Raw genomic sequence first — 18,927 nt, forward strand, 5'->3', positions numbered from 1 at the left:
AATGAAGCATGAGAGACAAGCTGGGTGTGGTAATATCTTTTATTGGATCAACTTCTGTTGGTGAGAGACAAGCTTTCAAACTTACGCAGAGTTCTTCTTCGGGTCTAGGAAACACTCAGAGGGCAGGTCTTCACTACCCACCAGATCTGGTAAATCGATCTAGACACGGATAAATCGATCCCCGAACGCGCTCCCTGTTGACTCCAGAACTCCAGCTCGCGAGAGGTGGAAACGGAGTCGATGGGGGAGCGGCAGCGGTCGACTCGTCACCGTCCTCACGGCCAGGTAAGTCGACCTAAGATACGCCGACTTCAGCTATGCTTGCGTATTTTAGGTCGACCCCCCCCCCCCCCAGTGTAGGCCAGGGCAGAGTGTCACAGCTAAATACAAGGTGGAACAGATTGTTTAGCATAAGTAGTTAACATATATTTCAAGGTGAAGTGGCCCATTAACACCCCTCCAATCATAGGGGGAAAGGAAGTGGGAGGGGGGGATTGTTAGCGGGTTACAGATTGTTGTAATAAACCAGAAATCCAGTGTGTCTGCTCAGTCTGTGATTTTTGGTGTCTAGCAGAGTAATGAATTTAAGCTCCCAGGCTCGCCTTTTGAAAGTGTTGTGCAGGTTTCCGTTGGGGATGAGGACTGATAGGTCAGACATAGAGCGATTGCTTTGTGAAAAGCGTTCGCCCACAGGGGATAGGGTGTGTTTGTCTTTTATCATTTTCCTGTGTGAGTTCACATGAGAGCGTAGTGATTGTCTGGTTTCACCCACGTAGCTGTTAGTGGGGCAGTTAGTGCACTAGATGAGGTACACCATAGGTTTCAATAGGCATGAGTAGGACCCATGGATCTTGAAGGGTGTGTTGTGAGGGGTGTTGATCATCATAGCAGTGGAGAGATGTTTGCAGGTTTTACATCTGTTGTTCTTACAGGGTCTGGTACTGCTTTGAATTGGTGTGTGACCAATATATGTGAGGAGTTTGCTTCTGATGATTACCTTGGAGTGGTTGAGGGGTTGTCTGAAGGCCAGACATAGGGGGTCAGGAAAGATTTCTTTCAGGACATGGTCCCTGTCAAGTATGGGTTGTAACTGTTTAATGATATCCCATATGGGTTCCAGTGTGGAGTGGTAGGTGGCAACTTGGAGTGTGCGGACAGAGGGGGTTTATGTCCATATTGAAGCATGTTCTTTCGGGGTATTTGGGTGTCCCATTCCATGGTGTGATCTACTTTGCTACTGGAGTTGTTCTTTCAACCCAAAGCTCTTTGTAACTTTTACTCTGTGTGAGGTGGTATCAGGAAATGAATCAGGGGAGACACGGCCGTCCGACCAACAGACGGCTGGCACAAACAGGACAACACAAGAGTGCTTTCACTTAAAGCTAAACTTTACTAGTCTCAAGCACTTACACACGTCTGCAACAGGTTAGTAACACACCCCCAACCCTCAATTACCGAAGCTGAGCGTGGCTCTCGAGTGGCACAGCGGCAGCCTGTCTGCTGGGAGGGAACATAAGCTGTATCCAGAGGGCGAGTCCAGTCCTGAAGAGTCCCCCTACCTCCAACTTTTCCCCCTTATTTATACATTAGTAAAACAATGACATGTCACTTAAAGAAAACTTGGTAAGCAAGCAGTTTCAATGGTCAAGCAAGAGGTTCCCTCTGATCATTGATTAGCCAGGTGTGTTTTTTCCCCAGAGTTTGCAGCCTTGAGGCCCTAACAAACATTCCTGAGGGCACATCCTGCTCTTCTAAAATGCATGTATCAGCAACTTCAACACAATTCTTATCAGGAAGGACGCGGGGTCAAGCTGCCCTTTCTGTGGCACCCAAAACCCCCTCCCCTCCTGCCTTGGTTAAGATAAGGCTGCTGCATGGCCACTTTACGGCTGCTGACTTGGCTGTTTCTGGCAATAAACAATAGTGATATCAGGCACTTTACTGGTTTGCCGAAATCTCCCCGTACAGAGTGTCCTGGATTGGTGAAGGCGGTTTTATGTGTGTTAAGGTGTATATCTCAGACTTTCTCCTTGAAGCAAATTCTGTGGTATCTGAGTGCCTGGCCGTAGAGAACAGATTTCTTGGTGCGTTTGGGGTGGTTACTGGACATGTGAAGGTAGGTGTGGTGATCTGTGGGTTTCTTGTATATTGTTGCCTATAGGTTCCATTGTTGAAGCTCATTGTGGTATCTAGGAAGTTGATGCTAGTGGGGGAGTGTTCTAGAGAGAGTTTAATGGAAGGGTGTTGGTTGTTGAAGTTGTGGTGGAAATCTATAAAGGAGTTTAAGTTGTATGTACAGAGGATATCATTGACTTATCTCAGATATATCATTGGTTTCGTGGTTCATTTGTCTAGAAATTCTTCTTCTATGTGGCCCATGAAGAAGCTGGCATCTTAGTATCCATGGCTGTTCCCATGGTTTGGACAAAGCGTTTGTTGTTGAATGTAAAATTGTTATGGGTGAGGATAAATGGATGAGTTTGGCGATGTGTTTGGGGTGAATAGCTGTGTGTTGTCCATTGTCTTGTAGATATTTGAGGCAGGCAGCTATGCTGTCATTGTGAGGAGTGTTGGTGTATGGGGAAGTGACATCCCTGGTGGCAAGGACAGTGTTCAGAGGGAGATGGTTAATGTTTCAGAGTTTGTGGAGGAAATTAGTGTGTCCTGAAGGAAGCTGGCCCTTTGTGTGGAGAGTCATTTCAAGATGGGTTCTAAGTAATTCCTTCAGTAAGGGTGCTGTGGCAGATATGATGGGTCTCCCTGGTAAGCTCCCCACAGACCAGGACACACGAACTCAAAGCAGCACCTGATCCTGCTGGAACAACAGATGCAAAACCTGCAGCCATATCTCCACTGCTATGATGATGTACACCCCCACTCCAACACACCGTTCCAGATCCATGGGCCTGTCACCACGTGTGGTGCACCTCGTCCAGTACACTGAATGCCCCAATAACAGCAGTGTGGGTGAAACCAGATAACCATTATGATTTCAAATGAACTCACGCAGGAAGATGATAAAAGACCATATCAGCTGTGGGTGAACACTTTTCACAAAGCGATCACTCTACATATGAGTGATCTACTCTACCACACTCAGTCCTCATCCTGAAAGGACACCTGCCCAGCCCCTTCAAAAGACAAGCCAGGGAGCTTAAATTCCTAACTTGGTTAGACCCTAAAAATCATGGACTGAATAGATACATTGGATTTATGGCTTATTACAACAATCTGTAACCCACTACCAATCCCCACCCTCCCCCAAGTAGCCTTCCCCACCCTTCCTTTACCCCAGGTGACTGGAGAGGTGTTATTGGGCCATTTCACCTTGAATGGTCCCTTGAAATATTTGCTAACAGCTTATGCTAAACAATCTGTTCCATCTTGTATTTAGCTGTGACCCTCTGAGCAGATTTCCCAGACCTGAAGAAGAGCTCTGCGTAAATTCTACAGCTTGTCTCTCTCACCAACAGCTGTTGGTCCAATAAAAGATATTACCTCACCTACCTGTCTCTCTAATATCCTGGGACTAACACAGTCACACCACCACTGCATACATTGATGAAGCATGACAGATAGAAATGTAATCATTGTAAGATTTCACTTTTTACTTGAATTGAAAACCCCTGTATATGTAAGATATACTACTGCCTTGGAGGAGTCTCTCTAATCTTTGGTTCCAGTTAGTACTGTTCATCTAAATGAGTTTCATGTATGCCTTTTGTCATATATGCACACAGCCATCCACAGTGACCATACAAGGTGGATATTTATCTAAGGGTCTGATCTTGCAAAAACGTATGCAGATGAATAGTCCCAGTAAGTTTGTACAATTACTGAAATGCCTGAGGGCACGTCTACATTGCAAAATTATGTCAACCTATGTTACCTCAGCATGCAGCCGCTGCAGTAATTAAATCACTTTTGCGTGTCCACACTACGCTCCTTGTATCGGTGGTGCATGTCCTCACCAGGAGCGCTTGTCCCAATTATACTGTCAGTGTGGGGCATTGTGGGGTGGCTTCTGAAAGCCAGTAACAGTCCATATCAGCAACACACTGTCTACACTGACACTGAGTTGACCTGACTATTTTGACATGGACTCTTTGCCTCTTGTGGAGGTGGAGTTATTAAGTCAGCATAGCGGGGCAGTTACGTTGGCGGGAATGAAATTTTAGTGTAGACGCATACAGAGTTAGGTCAACGTAATCTGTGTCATAGACCAGGCCTGAGTGTTTGCAGGAGCAGGGCCAAGATTACAGAAATAATTACAGCGCGTGCCAGCTCTGCTAAAGTTCTTTCTGTTTAAAGGCCGACTTTTTAAAGTTCTTTGCAATATAGCAGGAACAGTAAATGCCATACCCAAAGCAAGTTTCCCTTCTTACCCCCTATTTTCAGTTGCTCCTATCTTTCTGAAATTTTCACTCTTTAGGGTGAAACTTCCCAGACTCTGGGAAAAAAATTCAAAATTGCCACAGTGACTTGTGTAATGTCTTCAACTCCAAACATCCAAGTCACTAATTAATTAATTTTATTTGTCTTCTGGTTTTGGATTTCATAAATTCACATTTTTTAGCTTTTCTCTAAACAAGGACTAGAAATGTACTTTTCTTTTATAATGAAAACTGAGATTATCAGGTAATGACATGATTCCAGCAGCTGGATCTGTAAGAAAGGCAGCAAATATTATGTGAGTCAGCAATACTGCTTCTGCCTTTGAAGATGTTGCTCTCTGTCTCTGCGGTAGCCTTTGATTAATTTAGAGTGTAAATTGTACCAGTCACTAATAAGTGTTTCTTTACTCAGGCAGCTATGTAAATTTATTATAGGAAATGAGATTGGTGGAGCACACATTGAGACTTTGAGTTTTATTTCATTCAGACAAGTATAATTGAAATAATAGAAAAGTAAGATAAAGCAAGACAAGTATTACAAAACGACCCACTACTTTCCCCCCCGACTCCTCCCGATAGTGTGTGCTTACAATCTTATAGTTTGTATTCATAGATTCATAGATTCTAGGACTGGAAGGGACCGCGAGAGGTCATCGAGTCCAGTCCCCTGCCCACATGGTAGGACCAAATACTGTCTAGACCATCCCTGATTGACATTTATCTAATCTACTCTTAAATATCTCCAGAGATGGAGATTCCACAACCTCCCTAGGCAATTTATTCCAGTGTTTAACCACCCTGACAGTTAGGAACTTTTTCCTAATGTCCAACCTAAACCTCCCTTGCTGCAGTTTTAGCCCATTGTTTCTGGTTCTATCCTTAGAGGCTAAGGTGAACAAGTTTTCTCCCTCCTCCTTATGACACCCTTTTAGATACCTGAAAACTGCTATCATGTCCCCTCTCAGTCTTCTCTTTTCCAAACTAAACAAACCCAATTCTTTCAGCCTTCCTTCATAGGTCATGTTCTCAAGACCTTTAATCATTCTTGTTGCTCTTCTCTGGACCCTTTCCAATTTCTCCACATCTTTTTTAAAATGCGGTGCCCAGAACTGGACACAATACTCCAGCTGAGGCCTAACCAGAGCAGAGTAGAGCGGAAGAATGACTTCTCGTGTCTTGCTCACTACACACCTGTTAATACATCCCAGAATCATGTTTGCTTTTTTTGCAACAGCATCACACTGTTGACTCATATTTAGCTTGTGGTCCACTATAACCCCTAGATCCCTTTCTGCCGTACTCCTTCCTAGAAAGTCTCTTCATAGAATCATAGAATCATAGAATATCAGAGTTGGAAGGGACCTCAAGAGGTCATCTAGTCCAACCCCCTGCTCAAAGCAGGACCAATTCCCAGCTAAATCATCCCAGCCAGGGCTTTGTCAAGCCGGGCCTTAAAAACCTCCAAGGAAGGAGACTCCACCACCTCCCTAGGTAACGCATTCCAGTGTTTCACCACCCTCCTAGTGAAATAGTTTTTCCTGATATCCAACCTGGACTTCCCCCACCGCAACTTGAGACCATTGCTCCTTGTTCTGTCATCTGCCACCACTGAGAACAGCCGAGCTCCATCCTCTTTGGAACCCCCCTTCAGGTAGTTGAAGGCTGCTATCAAATCCCCCCTCATTCTTCTCTTCTGGAGACTAAACAATCCCAGTTCTCTCAGCCTCTCCTCATAAGTCATATGCTCCAGACCCCTAATCATTTTTGTTGCCCTCCGCTGGACTCTTTCCAATTTTTCCACATCCTTCTTGTAGTGTGGGGCCCAAAACTGGACACAGTATTCCAGATGAGGCCTCACCAATGTCGAATAAAGGGGAACGATCACGTTCCTCGATCTGCTGGCAATGCCCCTACTTATACAGCCCAAAATGCCGTTAGCCTTCTTGGCAACAAGAGCACACTGTTGACTCATATCCAGCTTCTCGTCCACTGTGACCCCTAGGTCCTTTTCAACAGAACTGCTACCTAGCCATTCGGTCCCTAGTCTGTAGCAGTGCATGGGATTCTTCCGTCCTAAGTGCAGTACTCTGCACTTGTCCTTGTTGAACCTCATCAGGTTTTTTTCTGCCCAATCCTCTAATTTGTCTAGGTCCCTCTGTATCCGATCCCTACCCTCTAGTGTATCTACCACGCCTCCTAGTTTAGTGTCATCTGCAAACTTGCTGAGAGTGCAGTCCACACCATCCTCCAGATCATTAATAAAGATATTAAACAAAACCGGCCCCAGGACCGACCCTTGGGGCACTCCACTTGAAACCGGCTGCCAACTAGACATGGAGCCATTGATCACTACCCGTTGAGCCCGACGATCTAGCCAGCTTTCTATCCACCTTACAGTCCATTCATCCAGCCCATACGTCTTTAACTTGGTGGCAAGAATACTGTGGGAGACAGTATCAAAAGCTTTGCTAAAGTCAAGAAATAACACATCCACTGCTTTCCCCTCATCCACAGAGCCAGTTATCTCATCATAGAAGGCAATTAGGTTAGTCAGGCACGACTTCCCCTTCGTGAATCCATGCTGACTGTTCCTGATCACTTTCCTTTCCTCTAAATGTTTCATAATTGATTCCTTGAGGACCTGCTCCATAATTTTTCCCATTCTGTTTGTGTGAAACTGATTTTTTCTTCCTAAGTGGAGCACTTTGCATTTGTCTTTGTTAAACTTCATCCTGTTTAACTGAGACCATTTCTCCAATTTGTCCAGATCATTTTGAATTATGACCCTGTCCTCCAAAGCAGTTGCAATCCCTCCCAGTTTGGTATCATCCGTAAACTTAATAAGCGTACTTTCTATGCCAATATCTAAGTCGTTGATGAAGATATTGAACAGAGCCGGTCCCAAAACAGACCCCTGCGGTACCCCACTCGTTATGCCTTTCCAGCAGGATTGGGAACCATTAATAACAACTCTCTGAGTACGGTTATGCAGCCAGTTATGCACCCACCTTATAGTAGCCCCATCTAAATTGTATTTGCCTAGTTTATCGATAAGAATATCATTCGAGACTGTATCAAATGCCATACTAAAGTCTAGGTATACCACATCCACAGCTTCACGCTTATCCACAAGGCTCGTTATCCTATCAAAGAAAGCTATCAGATTGGTTTGACATGATTTGTTCTTCACAAATCCATGCTGGCTGTTCCCTATCACCTTACCACCTTCCAAGTGTTTGCAGATGATTTCCTTAATTACTTGCTCCATTATCTTCCCTGGCACAGAAGTTAAACTAACTGGTCTGTAGTTTCCTGGGTTGTTTTTATTTCCCTTTTTATAGATGGGCACCAATTAGGCCTAATTTCTGACACACCAATTTTGGTCCATTGCTTTCTGGCCCCACACGTCTCTTCTTTACCAGGCAGGATTTTAACACAGTCCGTGGATTCTAGCAGTTGGCCTTTGGACTCCCTTTCCCACCTTTTTCCATTAACATTTATTGTTACCCATTATTGTGACATTCTAGGAAGTTCCAATCACAACTGAGCTCCCAATTAGGGTAAATGTGTAGGCCCAACTATTACAAAAACCTGGACAAGTGACATTTATGGAATAACCTGCCTTTGGGGGAAGTTTGGATTATGCCCTGAAGCAGACAGGCTCACTTTCTTATAAATTCTCTGTCCTATCTCATGTAAGTGTGGGTGTTCTTATTATTCATTACAGAGGCGCCATCTTTCTGTGTTCCTGGGGGGTGCTCCACCCCAAGCCCCACCCCCACTCAACCCCAATCCCCCACTCCCACCCCACCTCTTCCCGCCCCAACTCCATCACCCGCCCTGCCTCTTCCTGCCCCCACCCCCACCCCACCCCACCCCACCTCTTCCCACCCCCGCTCTGCCCCGCCCCCAAAACACCCCACCCTCGCTCCTCCCTCTCCTCCCCAGTGCCTCTGCACACTGCTGAACAGCTGATCGCAGCAGATGGGAGGCGCTGGGAGAGACGGGGAGCAGCTGATCGATGGGGCCTGCTGGCAGGCAGGAGGTGCTGTGGGGAGAGGGAGGAGCTGATTGGGGGGGGGCTGCTAGTGAGTGTTTCTGTGGGTGCTCCAGCCCCAGAGCACCCACAGAGTCGGCGCCTATGATTCATTAAATGTCTAATCCCTTCTTTTTAATCCTACTGAATTCTTGGCATCAGTGATATCTTGTGCCAATTAGTTCTATAGGATTTTTAAAATCCACTTAAAATTTGTTGCCTTTCAATTACACTGACTGTCTCCTTTATGAGTCATAGACCATTATGATCATCTAGTCTGACTTCCTGCATAACACAGGCTGGAGAATCTGAGCAGGTAAATAGGAACTGGTGGATTACTTTATCTAATCCTCTGTCATGTCACTGCTTATTTCTCTTGTCTCTGAGGCCTCGTATGAAGTCTCTCCAGGACTCTAACCGTTTTTGTTGCCCATTTCAAATGGCGTGGCCAGCGTTGGACATGGAATCCCAGGGGAAGCCTCCCCGTGATTGATATGGCTGACACGATGCTGGTTTCAGCATAACGGAAGCTAACACCTTGTCCAGCCCTGTGCACTGAGCAGATGGTTGAGTTCAATGAGCTTAAGTGGATTGGAGTTCAGGACCTTGGCAGGTGGCAAGCACCCTGCAGAGCTCATCGCCAGTGCGGGCTCTGCTGGGGCAAGCACCATGTGGAGCTGGTGACTCGGGCGGTCTCTGGCAGAGACATGTCTTGAGCAGTTCAGTTATGAGAGTTCGCTGAACGTGTTCTTTTCTCTTTCAGCCTGATGTCTGGCCTGGCCACCATGGACTCCAAGGCCTGTGGGAAGATGGGGTTGATCACACTCACCTATTACCTTTGGACGACATTCATGGCTGTGACTGTTGGGATTGTGCTTGTGATCAACATTCATCCAGGTGCTGCTGCCCAAAAGGAGGAATATACCGTGGGCAAAGTGGTGTTGAGTTCTGCAGATGCCTTACTGGATTTAATCAGGTACTCTCCAGCAGCTTTCTGGACTAGCCCTGATTTTATAAAGACAGGTCCTGTTTTCTTGTTTACAGCCAGGTTCGTCACACCATAAATGAGTTCACATGAGCTTTTAACAAGATTAACGTCTCAAAGAACATTTAAGAAGAAATGGGCCAAATTCAGCCCTGGAGTAAGTGGGTACAACTTCCCCAGAGTGCACTTGTTCACACAACAGCTGACTCTGACTGCAATCCATGCAGCAACTGAGGTGCCTAAACCCCTCTGTGCAGCACCATAACCACCCACAGAACTCCTGCTCAGCGGCTGCTTAACCCTGTAGGCACCTAAACTCCCTCAGCACCTCAGTTTCTGCGGTAAAAGTTCCCTAGCCAGTAGACACCCACATTTTAGACTGTGGGGCGTGCATGCTGCTGCCTCTCTCTAGGCGTCCGGATGCCTGTCTCCTGCCCTAAGCCCCAGAACAAGTCATGAATGGGGGAGACAGGCATTCGGTTCCCTAAGTTGTGTGTAGAGCCCGATCTGTATGTGGTCTCTGAGCAGGTCTACTGGATCTGGTCCCATTCAAAATCTGGCTGGAGGAAGAGGTGGTGGCAGTGGTACTGACCCACCTTATAACCTTTAGCCCAGTGGTTAGCACACTCTCTTGGGGTGTGGCAACCCCAGGTTCAATCCCCCTCTCTGCCAGGGGAGTGAAAGGATTTGAAGAGGGTCCTCCCACCTCTCAGAAGAGTGTGCTATCCAGTGAGCTGGGGATGTTGTGAGGTGGAGTCCCTGAAGCTGTTCCACTGTGGATCAATCACGAAAGAGTGACTAGAGGAAGGGACTGGACCCCCCAGGATCTTCCACCTTGGGGCCCAAACCACCAGGCCACAGAGTCATTTCCAGTCTCTCTGGCCCCATGGCCATTCCACTGTGGATAAACACTTAGTTATTGGGGGGGAAGGTAGAGGGAAAGCAAGAGACGCACTCTAGTCCAGTGGCTGGGCACCCAGCCGGGATGGGGGAGACCCCTGTTCAGATCCTGGCAGTGGTGGATTGGCCAACAGGCCCCAGCCAAGTGCGGGTTCTGGAAAAATGGGCACCCCTGTGCCCTGACCTGCTCCTGCCAGGGAGCAGGGAAAGCTCCCGCGCCCTGACCCCATTTCCCCAGCAGTAGCACGGGGAGGGGGGGCCCCCTCTTGCTCTGGCCCACGGCCCTACACATCTGTAATCCACCTCTGGATCCTGGTTCCCCTCTGACAGAGAGGGGGGGAGCTGAACCTGGACCTCCCACATCCCAGGTGAGCGCTGCAAGCACCACCTGCTCCCCCTGCAGAGATGTGTGGGTCTAAGAGACTGGCTCCAGGCTGGGGCATTGCCCAGACCCTGGGACTCTGGGTCACCTCCCTCCCATTCATCATGTAGGAACTGAGGCACCTAACCCAGGCTTTGTGGAGCCCGGTGTTGTGCCTGTGATTTTCTAGGTGCCCAAAAGTTAGGTGCAGTGACACTCGGTATTGCAAAGCCTACAGCCTTTCATGGATCCCACCCCAGGTGTCTATGGTCAGTGAAGTGAGGGGGATCTGCTCTTCCCCAGGGCCAGCTGCCACCGAGAAGTCACTCCCTCAGCTCCAGCCTTCTGCTTTCTCCCCACGGGAAGGGGGCCCTGTGACAAATGCAGCAGGAGTGAGCCCCAACAAAGTCAGTTAATTCTTCCCTTCCCCCACAACACCCCCCATCAACTCATCATCTCCCACACATGCATGCACTGAGTCAGCTGCCTTCCCTCTCCTGAGAGATACCCCAGTGGCCACACTGGGTCTTGGGCACCCTGGCCACCATCTTCCTTCCACTCTCCCCCCCTTTACCCAGCCGGCTGCAGGCCTCTAGCAAGGGCTCTGAGTGGCTTGTCTCTGGCAGCCAGGCAGGAGTGAACAATTACAGAGTCCAGCCAGTGACATGAAAGGAGCAGGTTATTAAGCGCTCAATTAATTCTGAAACGTAGAGAAATAGTTTGTATGTCATATAGTTGTAGCCCAGGATATTAGAGAGACTTGGTGGGTGAGGGAATATCTTTTATTGAGTCAACTTCTGGTGGTGAGAGAGAGACAAGCTTTTGAGACACACAGAACTCTTCTTCTGGTCTGGGAAAGGAACTCACTCACAGGAAAACGCAAGGGGGAACAGCTTGTTTAGCACAAGCAGTTAACACATATTGGAAGGGACCATGCAAGGTAGAGTGGCCCATTAACACTTCTGCAGTCAGAGGACAAAAAGAGGGGGTTCCTGGGTTACAGATTGTTGTAATAAACAATAAGGGTATGTCTACACTGGCAGAATTAAAGCGCCTGGAGTAACAGCGCCACTCAGAGAGCACCAAAGGGAAACCGCTGTTGTGTGTTCACACTGTCAGCTGCCCGCACAATAGCGTGTTCACACTTGCAGCGGTATTCAGAGTGGTGCACTCTGGGCAGCTATCCCATAGAGCATCGCTTCCTCTTCTGCCGCTAAAAGGTGTGGAAAGACGGAGGGGGTCACGGGGCATCCTGGGTCCTGTCCCAGTGCCCAATGATGCATTGTTTCCCATCCCAGCAGTTCCTGTGCTTCTGTCTGCATTTGGCGCCATCTTTCAACGGTTTGTGTACTGTGCACTCTACCTCTTCAGTTTGCAGGAATGCATCCCGCACTGTTGACCAATATGCTGCTCACTCTCACTAACACATCAGGAGTGGCAGTGGATTTATTCCTTAAACTACAAAGGCAAGAGGAGTTCGACATTGATCTCGCTACACGTAGTAGCTACGACATGAGATGGCTTGTGGCATTCACGGAGGTGCTGATCACAGTGGACCGCCACTTTTGGGCTCGGGAAACAAGCACTGAGTGATGGGCGCACATTGTCATGCACGTCTGGGATGACGAGCACTGGCTGCAAAACTTTCGGATGAGGAAAGCCACATTCATGGGACTGTGTGATGAGCTTGCCCCAGCCCTGTTGCGCAAGGACATGAGAATGAGAGCTGCCCTGTCACTGGAGAAGTGTGTGGCGATTGCATTGTGGAAGCTGGCTACTCCAGACTGCTACCGATCGGTCGCTAACCGGTTTGGAGTGGGAAAGTCGACCATTGGACTCGTGTTGATGGAAGAGTGCAGGGCCATTAATCGCATCCTGTTCCGAAAGACTGTGACTCTGGGCAACGTGCGTGACATTGTGGATGGCTTTGCACAAATGGGCTTCCCTAACTGTGGAGGGGCCATCGATGGCACGCATATTCCAATTCTGGCACCAGGCCACCGAGTACATTAATCGGAAGGGGTATTTCTCAATGGTTCTCCAGGTGCTTGTAGCTCACAGGGGGCATGTCACAGACATTAACACAGGCTGGCCCGGAAAGGTGCATGACGCACGCATCTTTCGGAACACTGGCCTGTTCAAGAAGCTGCAAACAGGGACTTTCTTCCCAGACCAGGAGATCACTGTAGGGGAAGTCGAAATGCCCACTGGGATCCTGGGAGACCCTGTCTACCCCTTAATGCCATAGCTCATGAAGCCATACGTGGGGCAACTTGACAGCAACAAGGAGTGGTTCAACAACAGGCTGAGCAAGTGCAGAATGACTGTTGTGTGCTTTTGGCCGTTTAAAGGCCTGTTGGCACTGCCTCTATGGGAGGCCGGATCTGGCTGATGACAATATTCCAATGCTTATAGCCGCATGTTGTACGCTCCATAATATTTGTGAAGGGAAGAGTGAAAGCTTCACTCAGGGCTGGACCGCTGAGGCTCAGTGCCTGGGACGCTGAGTTTGCACAGTCAGAGACCAGGGCTATTAGAGGGGCGCAGCGCGGGGCCGTAAGGATCAAGGATGCCTGGAGGCAGCAATTTGAAGCTGACAGCCACTAATATTCGTTGCTATGCTCAGGATTGCAGTGCTTGTAATGCTAGGAGGTGATTGTGATTGGTGCAGACAATGCAATATGAAGGTTTAACATAATTGTCTGTTGCTTTGCGGGGTTCTGTTTGCTTTCAATTAATCGAATAAAGATTGCTTTCAAACCAACGTAATTCTTTTATTAAAAAGCAACAACTGGAGGAGAGAGTCAAACAAAAAAACACATCAACACTGAGGGGGATGGGGGATTGGAAGGTCCCAGGAGGAGGTGGGGTCCTAGAATGGCTTAAGATTTGTGTATGTCCAGGGATCATATCCAGCCTTCTTCTTTGGAGTACAATGCAGCAGGTACTGTACTTCAGAGGGCCAAATTGCAGAGGGATGGGAGTTGAGTGCAATGGATAGTGGGAGCCCGCAGGGCTGGACTGTGAGGGGGGAGGAGTGGAATGCCGCGGGTACAGACTGGAGCCAGAAGGTTGATAAGAGTGTGTTGGTGGTGTGTGTGTGGGGGCGCATGGGAAAGAGTTTTGCGACAGCGGCTGCAGGGGAGGGTGGGCATGGAGCTGCTCGGTTTGCAGTGCTAGTAGCACCTGGAGCGTGTCCGTTTGGCGCTCCATAATGTTTAAGAGCCGCTCCGTGGCTTCATTCTGATATGCCGCATTCTCCTTTCGGTCCCTCTTCTCACTGTCCCACCACTCCTTCAATTCCTGTTTCTCGGTGGCTGGGTGTCTCATAACATCACTCAGAAAGTCCTCCTTAGTTCTTCGTGGCCGCTTTCTAATTCTGTGCAGCCGTTAAGCTGCCGCTAACAAAGAGGGAGGCTGGGCTCCCAAGGTCATCTCTGTGAAGTTTAAACGCAACATTTTACAGAAGCAGTATTGTTTTGCAACACAGAGAACACTGATTGAGTGATTTAATACACAGCCAGTACTCTCACACTTGTCACTAACTGGCAGACCCCAGGAAAGCACACGTGAGCCACAAGACCCCCAAAATGGTGAGTAGCCGCAGGGGCAGGGTAAATCACTGTTCCCAGACCCTACTGTACACTGGGCACGTGGCTCTTGGGGACAGCCAGCACTGTGGGGGGGCCTGATAATCATTCCTGTCCCCGCACTTCCCACAGGATGTGACCATTATGGAAGATACCTCGCTGCTGAGGGTGAGCAGGGAATCAAGGGAGGGTCTTCCCCAAGCTTGCGGCTTCTGCCCTGGCCCTTATGCGGCTCGCCTGTGTGCAGCAATGGTCCTCCTGCCCGGGGTGAAAGTAGTATTAAATTCTTACCGATACAGGGCTCCAGCGGTGATTTCAAAGGGCCTGGGGCTGCAGCAGCGGTGGCCGGGAGCCCCAGGCCCTTTGAAATCGCTGGCCCTGGGGCAGCTGTTCCTTTTGCCCCCCACTGTTGGTGGCCCGCGGGCGGGGGAGGGAAGGGGTAACGACATTAAAGTGCCACTGTGGCAGCGCTTGAATGTCGGCTGCATACGGGCTGGTACTGGCTTCTTACTGGTATGCTGTACCGGCCCGTACCAGTCCACTTTCACCCCTGCCCCTCCCCCCCGCCCCGTGACGGCACAGTGGGGCGGGAAAGTTACCCTTAATGGTGCAAGAAACAAAGCAGCTCTCCCAAGGAACCTGCGGCAGCGGATTGCCCAGTATCTCCACGAGAGTTTCCTGGAATGTCTGAGGCAGATTCCCGTGACGTGACGGAGTCAATCAACACCCTGTTCCGCTGCTCAGATTAGGCATATGGTGGTACCTGCATCATACAGACACAAGCCTGTTTTTTGCAACCCTCCTGCCCCCAACAACTCGCTTCAGCGATTCCCCAAATCAAAGCCACTTACCAGGGGCCTCCTCTCCTGTTTGCACTTCGCCAACATCTGACAGCTGTGACTGGCTAGCCTCCTCCAGGGTAGAAAAGAACTCCAGGCTGCATGCATCTCTGGCCTCCGAGTCATCCTCTGCCTCTGGGTCCCCCCTCCCCCTCCACATCCTCAGCCAAGATTTCCTCCTCCTGGCTCGGTCCACTGTTGACTGGCACATGAGCCACTGAAGTATCCACAGGGGCCTTTGCAGTGGAAGTGGGGTCGCTGCTGAGTATCGCGTCCAGTTCTTTGTAAAACTGGCAGGTCATGGGCGCAGCACCGGAGGTGTGTCTCCCGCACCTTGTGGCAGGTGTTTTGCAGCCGCTTCACTTTGACCCTGCACTGCAGTGTGTCCTGGTCATGGCCCCTTTCTGTCATGAATCGTGAAATCTGTCCGGAGGTATCATAATTGCTATGGCTGGAGCGCAGTAGGGACTGGACAGCCTCCTCTCCCCAGATGCCGATGAGGTCCAGCAGCTCGGCATTGCTCCAAGCGGGGGATCGCCTGGTGCATGGAACAGGCATGGCCATTTGGAAAGATAGGCTGAGACCACTGCACGCATCACCTAGCAAACAGGAAGGGGACTTTCAAATTTGCAAAGGAATGTACAGGGTGGGCTTGCCGGTTGGTCACTTGAGGGCAGGGCACTAGAGTTCAAACCGATGGCCAGAGAGGTGAGAATAGGCATTGTGGGACACGTCCCGGAGGCCAATGGCAGCGCTGTAATCACCACGGTGTCTACACTGGCACTCCAGCGCAGTAGCCCCGGCGCAGAAAGCTCTACGCCTCTCGTCGGGGTGGGTTTTTTAGAGCGCTGCATCTGCGCAGTTTCCACTAGGTCTACACTACCCGCCTGAATCAGCAGGTAGAAATCGACCTCTCGGGGACAATCAATCCCCGAATCGACGTTCTTACTCCACCAGCGGAGGTGGGAGTAAGCGCCGTCGACGGGAAGCCGCAGAGGTCGATTTTGCCGCCGTCCCTACAGCGGGGTAAGTCGGCTGCGATACGTCGAATTCAGCTACGCTATTCGCGTAGCTGAATTTGCATATCTTAAATCGACACCCCCCCCCCCTTTAGTGTAGACATAAGTGGCTGGGCAGTGTGTAACCTCGGGAGTTACAGCGCTCAAAGCTTCTTTACTGCACACAAACTTGCCAGACAGGGCCTAAATCCAGTGTCTCTTGTCAGTCCGTGATTTTTAGTGTCTAGCAGAGTAATGAATTTAAGCTCCCAGGCTCGCCTTTTGAAAGTGTTGTGCAGGTTTCCTTTGAAGATAAGGATTGATAGGTCAGACACAGAGTGATCACTTTGTGAAAAGTGTTCACCCCCAGGGGACGGGGTGTTTTTGTCTTTTATCATTTTCCTGTGTGAGTTCATTCGAGAGTGTAGTGATTGTCTGGTTTCACCCACACAGTTGTTTTCGGGGCATTTTTAGTGCACTGGATGAGGTACACTCCATGTTGTGATAAGCATGTGTAGGATCCATAGATCTTGAAAGCTGTGTTGTGGGGGGTGTTGATCATTGTAGCAGTGGAGAGATGTCTGCAGGTTTTGCATCTGTTGTGCTGGCAGGGTCTGGTGCTGCTTTGAGTTGGTGAGGACCTTGCAGGGTGTTTGCAGGTCAGAAGTGGGGGTTCAGGAAAATTTTCTCTCAGGATGGGGTCCCCATCAAATATGGGTTGTAGTTGTTTGATGATACCCTATATGGGTTCCAGACTGGGGTGGTAGGTGACAACTAGGGCTCAGAAGGGGACAACTAGGGGTCAGACAGTGGGGTCAGAAGGGGTTTTATTTCTGTATTGAAGCAGGTTCGCTCAAGGCATTTGGGTGGCACATTCCATGATGCAATCTACTTCTCTGGTGGAATGCCCTTGTTTGGTGAAGGTGGTTTCAAGCGTGTTAAAGTATGTATCCCAGACGTTCTCCTCAGAGCATATTCTGTGGTATGTGAGTGCCTGGCTGCAAAGAACAGATTTCTTGGTGGGTTTGGGGTGGTTACTGGACATGTGAAGGTAGGTGTGGTGATCGTGGGTTTCTTGTATATAGTTGTCTGTAGGATTCCATTGTTGAAGCTGATTGTGGTGTCCAGGAAGTTGATGCTAGTGTGGGAGTGTCCCAGAGAATGTTTAATGGATGGGTGGTGGTTGTTGAAGTTGTGGTGAAAATCTGTGAGGGGGTTTAAGTAGTCTGTCCAGAGGATGAAAATATTGATGTATCTCAGGTATACCATTTTTTTGTGGTGTATTTGTCCAGAAATTATTCTTCAAGGTGGGCCATGAAGAGGTTGGCATATTGGGGAGCCATCTTAGTACCCAGAGCTGCTCCCATGGTTTGGACAAAGTGTTGGTTGTTGAATGTAAAATTGGGTGAGGATGAAATGGATGAGTTTGGTGATGTGTTTGGGGTGGATCTCTGAGGGACGTCCATTGTCATGTAGATATTTGAGGCAGGCAGCAATGCTGTCATTGTGAGGGATGTTGGTGTACAGGGAAGTGTCATCGGTGGTGGCAAGGATGGTGTTCTGAGGCAGGCTGTTAATGTTGTGGAGTTTCTGGAGGAAGTCAGTTGTGTCCTGGAGGAAGCTGGCCCTTTGTGTGGGGAGTGGCTTGAGGTGTGAAGGTCCCTAGGGTGCATTCATGGGGATGAGTTTGTAGAGGTTCTCTTGGAGTTGTTTGGGGAAGAATTTGATGATGTCCTTAAATTCCTGGGTGAATTGTGGTGTAGGCTCTCTTCTGAGTTCTTTCTAGTAGTTGGTATCAGAGAGTTGTCAGTTGGCCTCGTTAACATAATCACCACAGTTGAGGACTACAGTGGCGGCCCTTTTGCTGGTTCAATCACTATCTGGTGGTTAGATTTCAGGGACTGTATGGCTGTCCTCTTGGCGGTGGAGAGATTATGGTGGATGGCAAACGGGTTCTCAGAAATACAACATTAGCCTCTGGGTTTACATAATTGGCTCAGCAGCCGTGTTATCACTTGATTTTTAAATCCCATTTCCACTCCTGATTTAAACTTGGAAAGGGGGCAGTAGAATCAGTCGAACTGAATGAGCATGAGCCATCATGTACTTTACTCGCCTTAATTCTCTGCATGTTAATCCTGCAAAGAGGCTCTCCACTTTCTTTTCAAGCTCATGAGGCTGATTCATTCCTGTCTCATTCATTTCTTACAGAAATATGTTTCCTTCTAACCTGATTGAGGCTTCATTCCAGCAGGTGAGTTCCCTTGATCCTGAGCTCCTAAGTCACCTCTCAGCTCCTGAGAACGAGAACAGCCCCATGGGGACGGATCACATGGGCAGCCCGGTGGGCTTGGATGGCTCTCTCAATATCAGTGATTAGCACCTTTCGCTGTAGGAGCCTGCCCAGGAAGAAGCGCCCCACCCCCATACTCACCCACAGTGACTGTGGCTCGTCACAAGGGTGGATCCCGTTTCGTGGCGCATGGTTGGAAGCTTCAACTCACGTGTGCTGGAGCTGCACATGTGCCCTGACCAGGCTTAGAGCCCTCCTGGCTGGGAGGCTGCACGGTTGGGGGGAGGGGGTCCCTCGCTGGTTATATGTCGTGTCCTCCCCAGACTCAGCCTCCGTACACCTGGGGAGTTAAAAATGAAAAGGCTCTTCTGCCCCCCACTAGAATGAGCCTAGGGCCAGATTTCCCAAAGACCCCAGGGCTCAGCTCCTTTGGAAATCTGGCCATTAATGCTGCTCTGGCCCGAGCTCCTATTGGTACCAGACGGCAGAGCCTGCAGGGAAAGGGCGAACAGCAGAGCTTCCGCCTCCTGT

At 49.2% G+C, this 18,927-nt stretch overlaps 1 protein-coding gene across 1 annotated transcript in view; it reads left to right on the forward strand.

The window, feature by feature from the left end:
- Positions 1-1,900: 1,900 nt before the first annotated feature.
- Positions 1,901-18,927, forward strand: part of LOC101931342 (excitatory amino acid transporter 5-like) — a 30,831-nt gene continuing 13,804 nt past the window's right edge. The window contains exons 1-3 of the mRNA XM_065578093.1: positions 1,901-2,116; positions 9,194-9,406; positions 18,315-18,357. Of these exons, the coding sequence (XP_065434165.1) occupies positions 9,198-9,406; positions 18,315-18,357 (252 nt within the window). The 5' untranslated portion in view covers positions 1,901-2,116; positions 9,194-9,197. The remainder of the gene's footprint in view (positions 2,117-9,193; positions 9,407-18,314; positions 18,358-18,927) is intronic.

Source organism: Chrysemys picta, chromosome 25 (assembly GCF_011386835.1).
Source record: "Chrysemys picta bellii isolate R12L10 chromosome 25, ASM1138683v2, whole genome shotgun sequence".
NCBI lineage: Eukaryota > Metazoa > Chordata > Testudines > Emydidae > Chrysemys > Chrysemys picta.